General features: G+C 57.2%; 3 protein-coding genes across 3 annotated transcripts; 1 reads left to right on the plus strand and 2 right to left on the minus strand.

Annotated features, from left to right (window-relative positions):
- Positions 1 to 4207: 4207 nt before the first annotated feature.
- On the plus strand, positions 4208 to 5792 carry COL26b_001830 (uncharacterized protein; the record flags this gene model as incomplete). The annotated part of the gene is made up of 2 exons (XM_053174767.1): positions 4208 to 4653; positions 4724 to 5792. 2 exons carry the CDS (start codon positions 4208 to 4210, stop codon positions 5790 to 5792), a joined length of 1515 nt encoding a protein of 504 aa, XP_053041390.1.
- Positions 5793 to 6736: 944 nt separating this feature from the next.
- COL26b_001831 (uncharacterized protein) lies at positions 6737 to 9460 on the minus strand (the record flags this gene model as incomplete). The annotated part of the gene is made up of 5 exons (XM_053174768.1): positions 6737 to 6893; positions 6967 to 7698; positions 7877 to 8831; positions 8999 to 9091; positions 9148 to 9460. 5 exons carry the CDS (start codon positions 9458 to 9460, stop codon positions 6737 to 6739), a joined length of 2250 nt encoding a protein of 749 aa, XP_053041391.1.
- Positions 9461 to 10270: 810 nt separating this feature from the next.
- COL26b_001832 (uncharacterized protein) lies at positions 10271 to 10868 on the minus strand (the record flags this gene model as incomplete). The annotated part of the gene is made up of 3 exons (XM_053174769.1): positions 10271 to 10363; positions 10416 to 10746; positions 10807 to 10868. 3 exons carry the CDS (start codon positions 10866 to 10868, stop codon positions 10271 to 10273), a joined length of 486 nt encoding a protein of 161 aa, XP_053041392.1.
- Between the last annotated feature and the right edge of the window lie 818 nt (positions 10869 to 11686).

Consider the following 11686-nt stretch of genomic DNA (forward strand, 5'->3'; position numbering starts at 1 on the left):
AGAGTTGTCGGTTTCCTCTCGTCATTGGCGGCATGACGACGATATTTTGCGCGTGTGGATGGCCTGGGACAGCACTGGGCACACCTTCGAAAGCCGCTTGCCGCTTGCGGGAGCAAAGACGTTTCCATCCGTGCCACGGGTCCTGCAGCCTGGAATCTAAACCAACCCACCGCACACGACTCTTTTTTTTTTTTTCTTTTTTTTTTTCTTTTTTTTTTTTTTTTTTTTTTTTTTTTTTTTTTTCCCTTTCTTTCTTCGTGTGCCAGGGCAAGGTGCCGGGTAAGGATACACAATGACAAGAGATTGGTGTTTGCCGGGTGTGTTTGTGTTAGTATCTTATGCTCCGGAGCACCGATGATGTAGGAAGCCGCACACGAGATGCCAAGACGTGGGCCGCCGGCTGGTCGATGACGGACGAGAGTCTGTTCCCCGACGAGGGCCGCTGAGGGTGTCCGAAAGATGCAGATAATTGAACGTTGAGGAAGGAAAAGAAAAAAGTATCGTGAGCGGCACGCGTGACAGACGCGCGGGAATTGGAAGAAGATGACGGGCTCTCACACAGTCGGCGGCAGATGATTGGATCAGGAGAATGGATGGGGGATAGGAGATGCGGGTAGGCAGGCAAGACAAGGGAGGTGGAGGTGACCGTGGGAAACTTGGCTCGAAATTCCTGGATGCAATTTTAAGGGGTGGCCGCTTACTGGGAAATCCCGTTCTTGCTGAGTTTGTCCCGCGGTTGCATTCAGGGAAGGTCCCTCTCTCGAAAGAGGCTGTCTCGTCCAGGTGCTGTTACATCTGAGCCTCCCCAAACCTGTGCTCAGGGGGAAGGAAGGACGGAAGGGGAGCAATGGAAGGTCCAGAAGGAAAGGTAGGTAGGTAGGAAAGAGCAGATAAGCCAGATAGGCACCCTCTCGTTTTTGTGCCTCAAGCCTTCCACACTATTGATACTGGGAATAACTTGATCATGGTGCTCAGTCAGATGACGTGTAAATGCTGATGAGGGAAATCGAAGCAGCAACAACACAGAGCGACCAGCGCCAACGCCCTCGCCGTCTTTCCCAGCCTGGTCCAGGGGAAGGATTCTTGTAGCGGGGCGAAGTTGGCGTTGCGTTGGTAGCGGCTCATGCATGAACACGGTGTTGGGACTTGGGGGCAGCACTTGGTGATAGCCCGCCTTCTCTCGTCATTAGCCTTGATTTCCCAAAGCTCGACTGGCGCAATACACCGCCATGTGGCCTGGGGGAGCTTAAGCCGGCTTCTCGCGTCTGGTGAACAGCAGCTACCTTACCCGCGTGCGAATACGCGAGCCGTTGGTGTTGGAGTCCGGGCACTTACTTGCCTGGTCGATAGCTAGCAGCAGCCACCAGGGCAGAAGCAGCAGCTAGATAAGAAACCAACCAGACAGTTCAAACGGTGTTTCTGGGGGACCTCCATCATCTCAGTGCTTGGGCTGCGTCGGGCGGCCCCAATGGCGTTATTAGCTGCCCATTAGTGCGCCTGGTTGGAGAATGTCTCTGGGGGCCCTGGGCTAGCGAGCTGCTGGAGTCACGACTGCGTTACAGGCCATGCGGAGCGAGAGAGAGTGAGCAGAGTGAGGAGAGTGAAGAGCCCTGGTCTGGTTTGGCGAGGTCGTCGTCTCTTCTGTGTCGTCTCTCGCTGGAGCCGGAGACGGTACCTGGGCCCCGACCCAGCCTAGCGCGGCCCCGTCTGTACCTGCGTCGGGGGAATTTCTGGCTGCAGGGTGTTGCGCTACCCGTCGGCCAACCAATCACATGACAAGAATGGCAGGACTTCAGTGCGCACCCTGCGTGGCCGGTTGGTGCTGTCCAGTGTCCATCGTCCATCGGCGAAGCCCCTCTCGATTCTCAAATTGGACGGGACATTGGATCCAGCATGGGGTGAAGGGGACGAGGAGGGAGGAGGAGGGACGATGGGGGACGCCTGACATGCTGGATGGAGCAGGAGCTTCGTCTTCTGGGAACGGGCAGGTCCTGTTCTCGTCTGTTGCGTCGCACTCGCGGTGGTTCTCTGTCTGTCTGCCTGACTCTGCTTGTGTCGTCCGTCTTGCTCCTGTTGCTCTTTTCGCGCCTGTTGCCTTGATTCACTTTACACCCGTTCCAACTCAGTGCACACCTTGACATCTCTCAAAAACAGAGCGGGAAGCATCGCATTGCTGCTGCTGTCGGCGCAAACCCAAGTCGGCAATTTCATTGGTCTGCAATCGCATCGCGCAGCGCCCTGCACTGACCTCATCCTGTCCCCATCCATCGCACCTGCTCCTCCACTGGCATAATTACACTCGTCTCGTCGCGGGTCCCTCCACTTGCTCTCTCAGTCAGTCTCTCCTCGAACACCCCCCAATTCTCCATCTGCGCGCATCTGCACTGGCCATCCCGCCCTCACCCTCACCCTCACTCTCACTCACTCACTTTAGACACTGCGCCTGCTTGCTCTTCTCGACGCCATTCTTGCTCCAGGCTGCTCGCTCGCTCTTCACATTTCACAACCCACGCCGACCTTTACTCCCTGCACACCTGTACCTGCACTGGACTGGACTGGAGTGGCTTGCCCTAGGTACTCTCGAACCGGGCCTACCAACACGCTACCAACCTGCCTTAACTCTCGCTAACGCTTGCACTTGTGTGCCCGCCTCATCCATACGTAAGGTCCATACCTACCCATCCGTACCTTACCTTACCGCACCTTGGTACCTGGCCTGCCTTCACCCTACGTACGGATACCACGACCTCACCAGCTGCATTCGACCCGCCTCGCCTGCTTCTCGTCTCGTCCCGCCGGGTCCACGTTCTTCGCAATTCCCATCTCTTAATTACGCCTCATCCCCTCCACGGATCTCTCTCACTTTCGACCCTTTTTTTGGTCTCTTGGAATTGGAAGCTCTCGGCCAGGTCTCAGAATCCTGCGGCCCCCTCGTTCCATTCGTCCTGTCTGTCTGCTCAGTAGACCGCAGACCAGACTCACACACGCGGGTCACGGACTCCGACCCTCCTCTCCACGCGCGGCCACGCCTCTTCGTCCGATCTCCTGCCATCGCCGCGCGACTGGAAACCCTCGCTCCGTTCGACCATCCGTCCGACGTTTGGCCAGTCGTCTGTCTCTGCACTGCACCGCACCGCGCTCCCCGCCATTGCCATTGCAGCATTGCACATCCACCTTAATCGCAGGAGCCGACGCTTGCTTCTTCTGCCGCCGCCAATTCCACGAGAATAGCACCATTTGCTTTCAAACTGCCTAAGCTCCAGCTCTGAAGCTCGGCATCCTACTGGTAAGTCCTTATAACGGCGCCATTCCCATCCCATCGTCATCACTTCCCGCTTCCTGCCCCTATTCGCTGCTTGTCCGCCCCTCCTTGCGACTTGCGACCTGCGTCCCGCGACCCCTCTGCAGGCGGCAGATCTCCTGCCTCGACCTCTGCCGTCAATCGCGGCCAACCACGGCAGGACCACCACTGGGGAACGCATACGTCCCCAGAATTCCTTCTCGGAGCCGGCCCGGGCATTGGTTCCCGCCTGTGTCTCTGTTTCTGTCTCTGGTCTGACCTGACCCGACCAGAGCATTGGCAGAGGCATTGCTTTCGCGCTGTCTCCCAAACTCCTGCCGGCTGCCATTTCCCTGTCACCTTTTCGCAGGCGCCGCCCGGCGAGACACTTGCTCGACTCGACACGCTGCTGCTGTTCCCGCTGCGCTGCTGTCTGCGGTTGGTCGAGGAAGAGCGTTCGCAGTGTTTGGGCGTCAAGCAATTGCCTTCTATCCGGGTATTGGTAGCTAACCTGATTTCATCAGCTCTTTTCCCACACATCGTCCCATTCTCTTCGGTCATTGACCCCTTTCCACCCTTTCCAGGGGAGCCCCGATTGCCTCCCCCTTTCACCTACAAACCCCCAACGAAACCAAACCACGAGTTTGGTGACTGACGTCGACCTGGATTTTCTCCTCGGCGACATATTGCTATTCACCAAATCACACGACTCGAAGTTCGGCGCTTTTCAACGCCCGTTGGTACGAGCGGTCCACATTCGCCGCCTCCACGCAATCGAACGATCAAGCGCGACAAAAAGTGCTGCTGGTAGTGTTAGTCGCATGCCAGTCGCCCACTCCGTTTGCGGCTCCCGACGCTGAAACAAATATTTTATGCTGAGCACCCTGGATACCAATGAGCCAACAGCCCCGTCGCAGTAGTCTCGGTATGCTTCTCAGACGCTCCAAGTCCGGCGACCTGGGGAAGGGCGGTAAGAAGGCCCAAGCCCTCAGGGAGCAGCAGGAACGCGAACTCGAACGCCAGCGTCAAGCTGCCATCTCCAAAATCCCACCCAAGCTGCCCGAGTTCTACAAGGGCAATGACCAGCTCTCCAACTCCATCCCCTCAGACCTTCGTGCCGACGAAGCCTCGATCATGTCTGACCATACCATTGGCACCGCCTATTCCACTCGTCCTTCGATGGATCCCGGCTTCAGCGCGGGAGGGTATGTTCCTCCCGTACCACCTGTGCCCACGAGCAACCCCGCCTACGATCCTTACGCTCGTACCGAGAGTATGACGCACCGCGGTCGCTACAGTTACGCCAGCAGCGCCGTCAGCACTGTCAACAGCCCTAGAAGGGTTCGGAGAAGAAAGGATCCCACACCCTTCAAGTAAGCCGCACCCGATCTGAGACAATCCTCCCTCGATCTGAAGACACCGGAAGCTAACCATATCTTCTAGCATTCTCGTCATTGGCACTCGCGGCGCTGGCAAGACTTCATTCCTTGAGTTCCTGAAGACTGCTCTGGCTCTGCCGCCCAAGAAACGATCCCGTCGAACCGAGACCGAGGAAGACTCGACTCCCAGGGCTGCCGCTTCGGGCAATTACATCCCCCACTACCTTGAGAGTGAAATCGACGGCGAACGTGTTGGCCTGACAATCTGGGACTCGGAAGGTCTCGAAAAGAATGTGGTTGACCTTCAGCTTAGAGAGATGTCAGCATTCCTGGAGAGCAAGTTCGAAGAGACTTTTACCGAGGAGATGAAGGTCATTCGATCGCCTGGTGTACAGGATACCCACATTCATGCTGTCTTCATGGTTCTCGACCCAGCTCGTCTGGACCGCAATCTTGCTGCTGTGAAGACTGTGCCTAATGGCCACAACGGCAAGTACGCACCGCCGGCGAACATCACCGGTGGCCTGGATGAGGACCTCGACCTCCAAGTTCTCCGCACCCTCCAGGGCAAGACGACTGTCATTCCCGTCATTTCCAAGGCCGATACCATTACTACCAAGCACATGAATGTCCTCAAGAAGACGGTCTGGGACACGATCAAGAAGGCTGGAATGGACCCCCTCGAACCCCTTGGCCTGGATGAGGATGACGACTCTACTAAGATTGACGAGGAAGATGAGGGCGAGGATGGCTACGAGCACAGCAACAACGGCGACGAGGACCTTCCGATCCAGGGCGGTGATGGCGAGGCACCGTCTTCTCCCTCATCAAAACGACTGTCGGGATCGTCTATCCGCCAGCACAAGGCGAAGCAAGATTCGAAGGAGGACGAGATTCCTTTCCTCCCTCTTTCCATCATCAGCCCCGACTTATACGAGCCCGAGGTTATGGGGCGTCAATTCCCCTGGGGCTTTGCGGACCCCTACAATGAGGAGCACTGCGACTTTACGAGACTCAAGGATGCCGTCTTCAGTGAATGGAGAGCCGAGCTCCGTGAGGCCAGCAGGGAGCAATGGTACGAGGGTTGGCGTACATCTCGACTCAAGAACAGCCCCAACTCTCGTCGACGATAGACTGCTTTACAAGAGCAACGTAAAATCCGCTACGCCACTTCAACTTCCGATACCCTTTACTTCAGTATTCCAGCTGCTCATGGCTGGGACCACATATTTTCTACACTTGTTGAGATTTGAGAGCACCGCGCAGCATACCCCCTTTGTCCTGTCTTTCCTCTGTCACATACTCTTACGAACTTCTCTGGTTGGAAGGCCGCCGAAACTATGGCATCACGACGGCATTCCAGCCCTGGACTCACATGACGACACCACCTCGATATCCACCGACTCCTTTCACTGCGATTCCGTTCAGCCAAATCAACGTACAAGCGCGCTACCTGTTAGCTCTCTGGTCTTTGGTATGGGAAACGGTCATCTCTTGGGCTTTTGTTGCTGCACCACATAGAGGAACGAGATCCGGTTTTTTGTACGTTTGGCACCGAAAAATACCTTTACGCCGCCGCCCTAAAGGCGTGCGATGATGTCTAGTTTCTACCCAACTTTTCTTTCGACTTCGCTTCTTTTACGACTTTCAAGACCGGTGAAGGGGTAGTAGACTGAACCAAGGTGGTGGTGGTTGTAATCAGTCAGATTGGTTTTTTGTGGTGTGGAGATGGAGCAAATGCCTGCGATGACCGGGACGGCGAGACACAGACGTGATGGGCCCCGTTCACCCTAGAGAGGTCGGTTGATATTCTTAGGGCAGTCTTGATAGGGACCGGATTTCTATTCACGGAATTTTTTATTTGTCACAATATGGCAGCCTCGTGAACAAGTGATGAAGTGTATTGTTTGTGCGCGACACACGCCTGATGATCCAATACCACCACTCACCTCAACGCCATCAATACACTCGACTGAAAAAAACAAACATGATGCATATTTTGGTAGTTTTGACACTGTTCCAGCCCTGCTGACATGATCCAATCACCAATGCATGCGCACATACAACACCGACTACGCTACTCGTCAGGAATAAATGTCGTGTTGTGAACCACACCGTCAGGCGTGGTGTCCTCCTCCCGCCGGTCAGGGTTCTTGCCGCGCGCAATGAGCGCGGCCCGCTCCTTTTTGCCGAGGGCGATGCTGTTGAAGCCCGGGTATAATGCGAAGTCGGCCCTGTTGTGTTTCTGCCGTATTAGTATGCTTTCTTTCTATGGTGTAAGGCAAGGGAGGGGCTGAAGTAACGTACTTTAGCAGGTCGACCTTGAGGTTCCTCGCCTTGTCGCGGATGGCCTGCTGGTCGCGCCGGATCTCGAAGACGCAGTCCTCCGTGTCCTCGGGGCCGGGGTCGGGCTGCCTGCCGCGGCGGTAGTCGGGGTCCTGGCGCCTGGCGATGACGGCCCATTTGCACTCGTGCACCTCGATGAGGCGGATGAGGCGGCGGGTGTCGGTGTCGGACCAGGGCTGGCGCTGCGGGGCGCCGGCGGCGCGGGAGGGCGGCAGGCGGTTCGATTCGCGGATCTGGGAGAAGGACATCTCACCGCTGAGGAGGGAGGTGGAGGCCGCAGAGGACGGGGGAGGGGCGCCGCTGCTGGTGCTTCCGTTCGGGGAGGGAGGGGCGGCTGCTGGGTTGGTGCTGGGGGAGGGAGTTGGACGGGAGGAGGAGGCGGAGGATGAGGGCTGCGGTTGCGGGTGGGAAGGGAGGCGCTGGCGTTTCTGGGGACGGGAGGCTGGCGGGGGCATGTTTTGTCTGTCGAGGTCGAGCTGGGCTCTGCGGGAGGGGTCTGGAGAGCGGGTGTCGTTCTCGAAGGGGTCTTCGGGGTCTTGGGTTGCGGACGGGCGTTTGGTGCCGTTCACGGGGGTGAAGCCGCTGGACCGCGTGGCCGAGGTGCTTGGTCCGGCGGCGGCGGCGGAAGAGGGGGGCGGCTTGCCCCGGGCTATGGCGAGGATGTCGTCTCCATCTGCGGATAGATCGTCGGGGCTGGATGCGGGTGGTTGGCGGGACGGAGGAGGTTGAGGGGCTGACGTTGACGCGGTGGATTGGGGTGCTTGGCGGCGGAGCATGGCCAAATGCTGGACGACTGTTTTCGACATGATGTTCTCGTGACTTTTGAATGTTAGCTGGTGGGATACTCAATGGAAGGGAGGGAGGGACATACACGTCCTTGCGGACAAATTCCTGCTGGGAGGATGAGGCGAGGGATTCGGAAGGAGAAGAGGATCTGATAGTTGACCCGATCGCCGGCTCCCGCAGGAAATCCTGTGCCTGTCCGATGATGTCGGCGGTCCATTGCATCAGGTCGACGGAGAGGCCGGTCCCGTCCTCGGTCATGAAAGGGAACGCGTCCTCCAGCATGTGGATTGCCTCCACAACCGTCTTCTCCTCGATCAGCTGCGCGATGCTTCTAGCGCGCTGTGATACCAGGGGGGACTCGACGCCGCCGCAGACGGGTTGGTATGGCCCGTGACGGAGCGCTTCCTCGCCGTCCACGCCTTCGTCGACCGCGCAGAAGAGGTCAGATGCAATGTTGGCGGGGCTGACGGGGTGATCGGTGAGGTCTCTCAGCTGGGCGATGAACTTCTGGACACGGATGTCGAGAGTCAGCTCGATCACTTCGTTGGTGATGAGCTCATACGGATCGTCGGGGATGGAGATGAGGAAGGGGGCGGGAAAGTCCTGATCAAGCCGTTCGAAGACGCGGGCGCAGATGTCGAGCAGGTCGCCGGTGCCCTGGACGGTCTTGATGAGCTCATTCTGGAGGGAAGTCGCGTTCGTCGCGGCAAGGATGACCCGTCCGCGCGACTGGAGCTTCTCGGGCAATGCGGACAGGACGTCGGGTAGGTCGATGAGGAACTCGTTGTCCCAGTTGGTGAAGAGGGTCTGCATGCTGGCCCAGTTCTGGCGCTGGATCTTAAGCAGCTGGTTCCAGGTCTTCTTGTCCGGCTTTGGCTCGAGGAGGTACTTGGCGAGGTCGTTCGTGGTGCTCCAAAGGGGGTCGAGGGCATTTTCTCGAAGTTCCGCCGTCTCGTCGCGGCTGATGTTGTGGTTGCTCCCTTGGGTCCCGCGACCTTCGTCTGGCGCGTCTTCCTCGTCATCCTCCCTTACCGGGCTTCCTGGTAGACCTGCGGTTTCTGGTCAACATGTTGACATGACAAGGGCAAAAAATTGAAATACCTCCACGACCGAATAGAGGCGCTGACGAGCCGAATGGCCTAGGGACGCCTGGATTGCATGAGCACTGCGCTGTGAAGGATGAGTGCGGATTGCAGGGATAACACACTTGAGTGACGTGTGTACTGTGCTGTTGCGCCGTAAGGGTTGGCGAATCTCTGGACACCAGACACGCTCTGAGAACCAATGATTGAAGCAATGTCTGTCCTATCGTCAGCGTTCATCCAGATGTTTTGCTCGATTTTCAGGGTGACCAACCACTTTCGCTCTGAGGCGGCGGGCTGATGGACTTGACGAGGTTTCCTCTCGGCGCATTGAACCGTGCAATCGATTCGCCCTTGGCGATTTCCTCCTCCTCTGACCCTGCCCCTTCATCCTCCTCTTCGTCTTCTTCGTCGTCGCCCGGATCGCTCGACGGCACCGCGACTTGTTTGCCCTTGGCCCTGGGCCTGGCCGGCAATTCGCGTTCCATGTTATCGTTGGAGCCCCCGCGGCGACGCGCCAGGCGTGCAGACCGGCCAGACTCGGCCGGCTGGTCGCTGGCGCCGCGATTTGCCCTCGTCAGCACCATTTTATGATGAGCAGCGGCCCGTTATGGAAATATCGTGAAGAGAACGCGTCATTCGAGGGGGTGGAGAGCTGGTGGTGTAGTGTGAACAAACTCTCATTCGCTTAACCCTAACCCTGGCGAGTAAGGCGCCTCCCGCGTACGAACGCCCGTCCAATGGAGAGGTGGTGCCCAGGAATGATGCAACTGCCTTAGGTATCCACTTTTAATTCAGAGGGAGCTGTGAGGTGCATTCATTAAAGTTGAACCACTGCCCCCAACCTTTGCATGTTGCTTTGAGCTTGATAAAGATTGATTGGATGGAATCACACTTCATGACTGTATTTCCTTTTCAAAATCGGGATTGATGCACTCAAAGCTAAGATCGACTTCATCTTGCGCGGGGTACGGAGTTGGGCTAATTGACCCTCGTCCCTTCTGCAAGTGCCTTGTAGGTTCTGGATGGCACCTCAGGGTACTACCCAGGTACACAGCACTCGGCGTACCTGGCTTGAACTCTGATTGATACACTCGCAGCTTCTAGATGTACAGCCATTGGTAGTGGTAGAACTATGCGAACTGGAAAAGAGCCGATGTCAATGCAAGCAATCAGCCTGGAATTTCCCTTCTCGCCACCTGAGTAATCTCTGATTCCTATCCCAAGGTTTCACAAAGGCGAGTATCAGGATTAGACAAAAGGCAGAGGATCAGCTGGATCGACAGGTAACGTCGCCTCCGTAGGGGACATTAGCCCGGATGACCAGCTCTCAGCAGAGACTGAGACATCTTACAGATCATTTGAATATCGGCGAACGCCCAAAGTGTGCGAGAATCTCATTCCCGCTTCTTTGATGAGCTGTTGGTGTCCTCTACATCTGCCCCGAACCACCCCATGAGATAGGCCGAGCGGGTCAGACACAGGAATGCCTACACTTGTTAGCGCTGCACGTTCGCCGGCCGAGGCTATTCAGGGTCTTACCGTCACTCCCACGTTGCCCCAAGTCATAGAATTCCAACTTGCAACGTCGATGAATCTCTGCAGGCCCAGAACATGATAGCACACGTAGATGTGGCCGAGATCGGCTATCCACAGAGCGACGAGATAACTGCGCACCACCTTCAGCTCGCTGGTGGAATTGAGGACAGCCAAGCCGACCATGGCCATGAGAAGATAGATGTTGCCCAGCTGTAGGGCGACGAGGCGGCTGTGATCTGTGGCCGGGGTCGGCGGACTGGTGGTCGCGACCGAAGCAATCTGCTCGGATATGAACCAATCCGGGTCAATGACGGCTCCAAGGAAGCCGGCGGCGCTTGAGACATTCACATCAGCTGATGGGGCGCCTCAACTTGTCGAGAAGGATCGTACGCACAGCGAGATGGGCTCGAAGACGGTGAAAACCAGTCTGGGGAAGGTCGGGAGTGCGGAGGCCATGTTGGCGGCTCAAACGGGGACCCGGGGGTTGACGCTGTCGCGAGCTGGTGGAGCTGCTTTGAAGATGCAGTGCAACTCGAACGATGGAAGGTCGGCGGTTTTGGGGGCAGATGCAGACAGGAATCAAAAGTTCCGGTTAGGGTAGGGTAGGGAAATGGGATCGGAGGGAGAGAAGGCAAGTCGGTTGATTGGGTAGAGATGTTGTCAGAGGTTCGATCATAGGTACGCCGAGGCGGTTGAGAATCGAGCTGTTCGACGGCTGGCTGAAGAGCACGTCGGAGAGAGACACTCAGAGGCGAGGGTGGAGCGGGGAGGCGGAAACAACGGAGACAGGGGACCGGTCTGGTGTTTCCCGTGCCTCCGGCGTCCCCTTGGGACTCTTAGCTCCTCCATGTCCGAGTGCTGAGGCAGCGAACCTTGCCCTGAGGAGGTGGGTTGCGGTTGCGTGCGTGGGAAAAGGTGTGCACGGGGAAGCATCCAGTCAGTGTTCGTTCTGCTCATTAATGAGTGTCAGGACGCCACAACCACCACCACCAGCGCCAGCATGAGGTCCCTTGCTTCCATCGCCTTACCTTGGGCACCTACCACTCACCACCCGCCTGATGCTACCTTGCTAGAGGCACCTCACGCATACCTTGGGCTAGTGCTCACTGCCCAAGGAGCTTAGGGCAGCTTGGAGTCGTATTGAAGCCATTGGGATTGGTTTCTTCGGCCAACCTCGAGGCAACAGGCCTGGAGATGAGAGGCTGCAGTCCGCAGTCAAAAGTAGAATGCGTTGACTTGTCTGCGGGTGTTGGGCATGCGATGCGCCTACCGTA

The sequence above is a fragment of the Colletotrichum chrysophilum genome (assembly GCF_026319265.1).
Source record: "Colletotrichum chrysophilum strain AFK26 chromosome Unknown scaffold_8, whole genome shotgun sequence".
Lineage (NCBI taxonomy): Eukaryota > Fungi > Ascomycota > Sordariomycetes > Glomerellales > Glomerellaceae > Colletotrichum > Colletotrichum chrysophilum.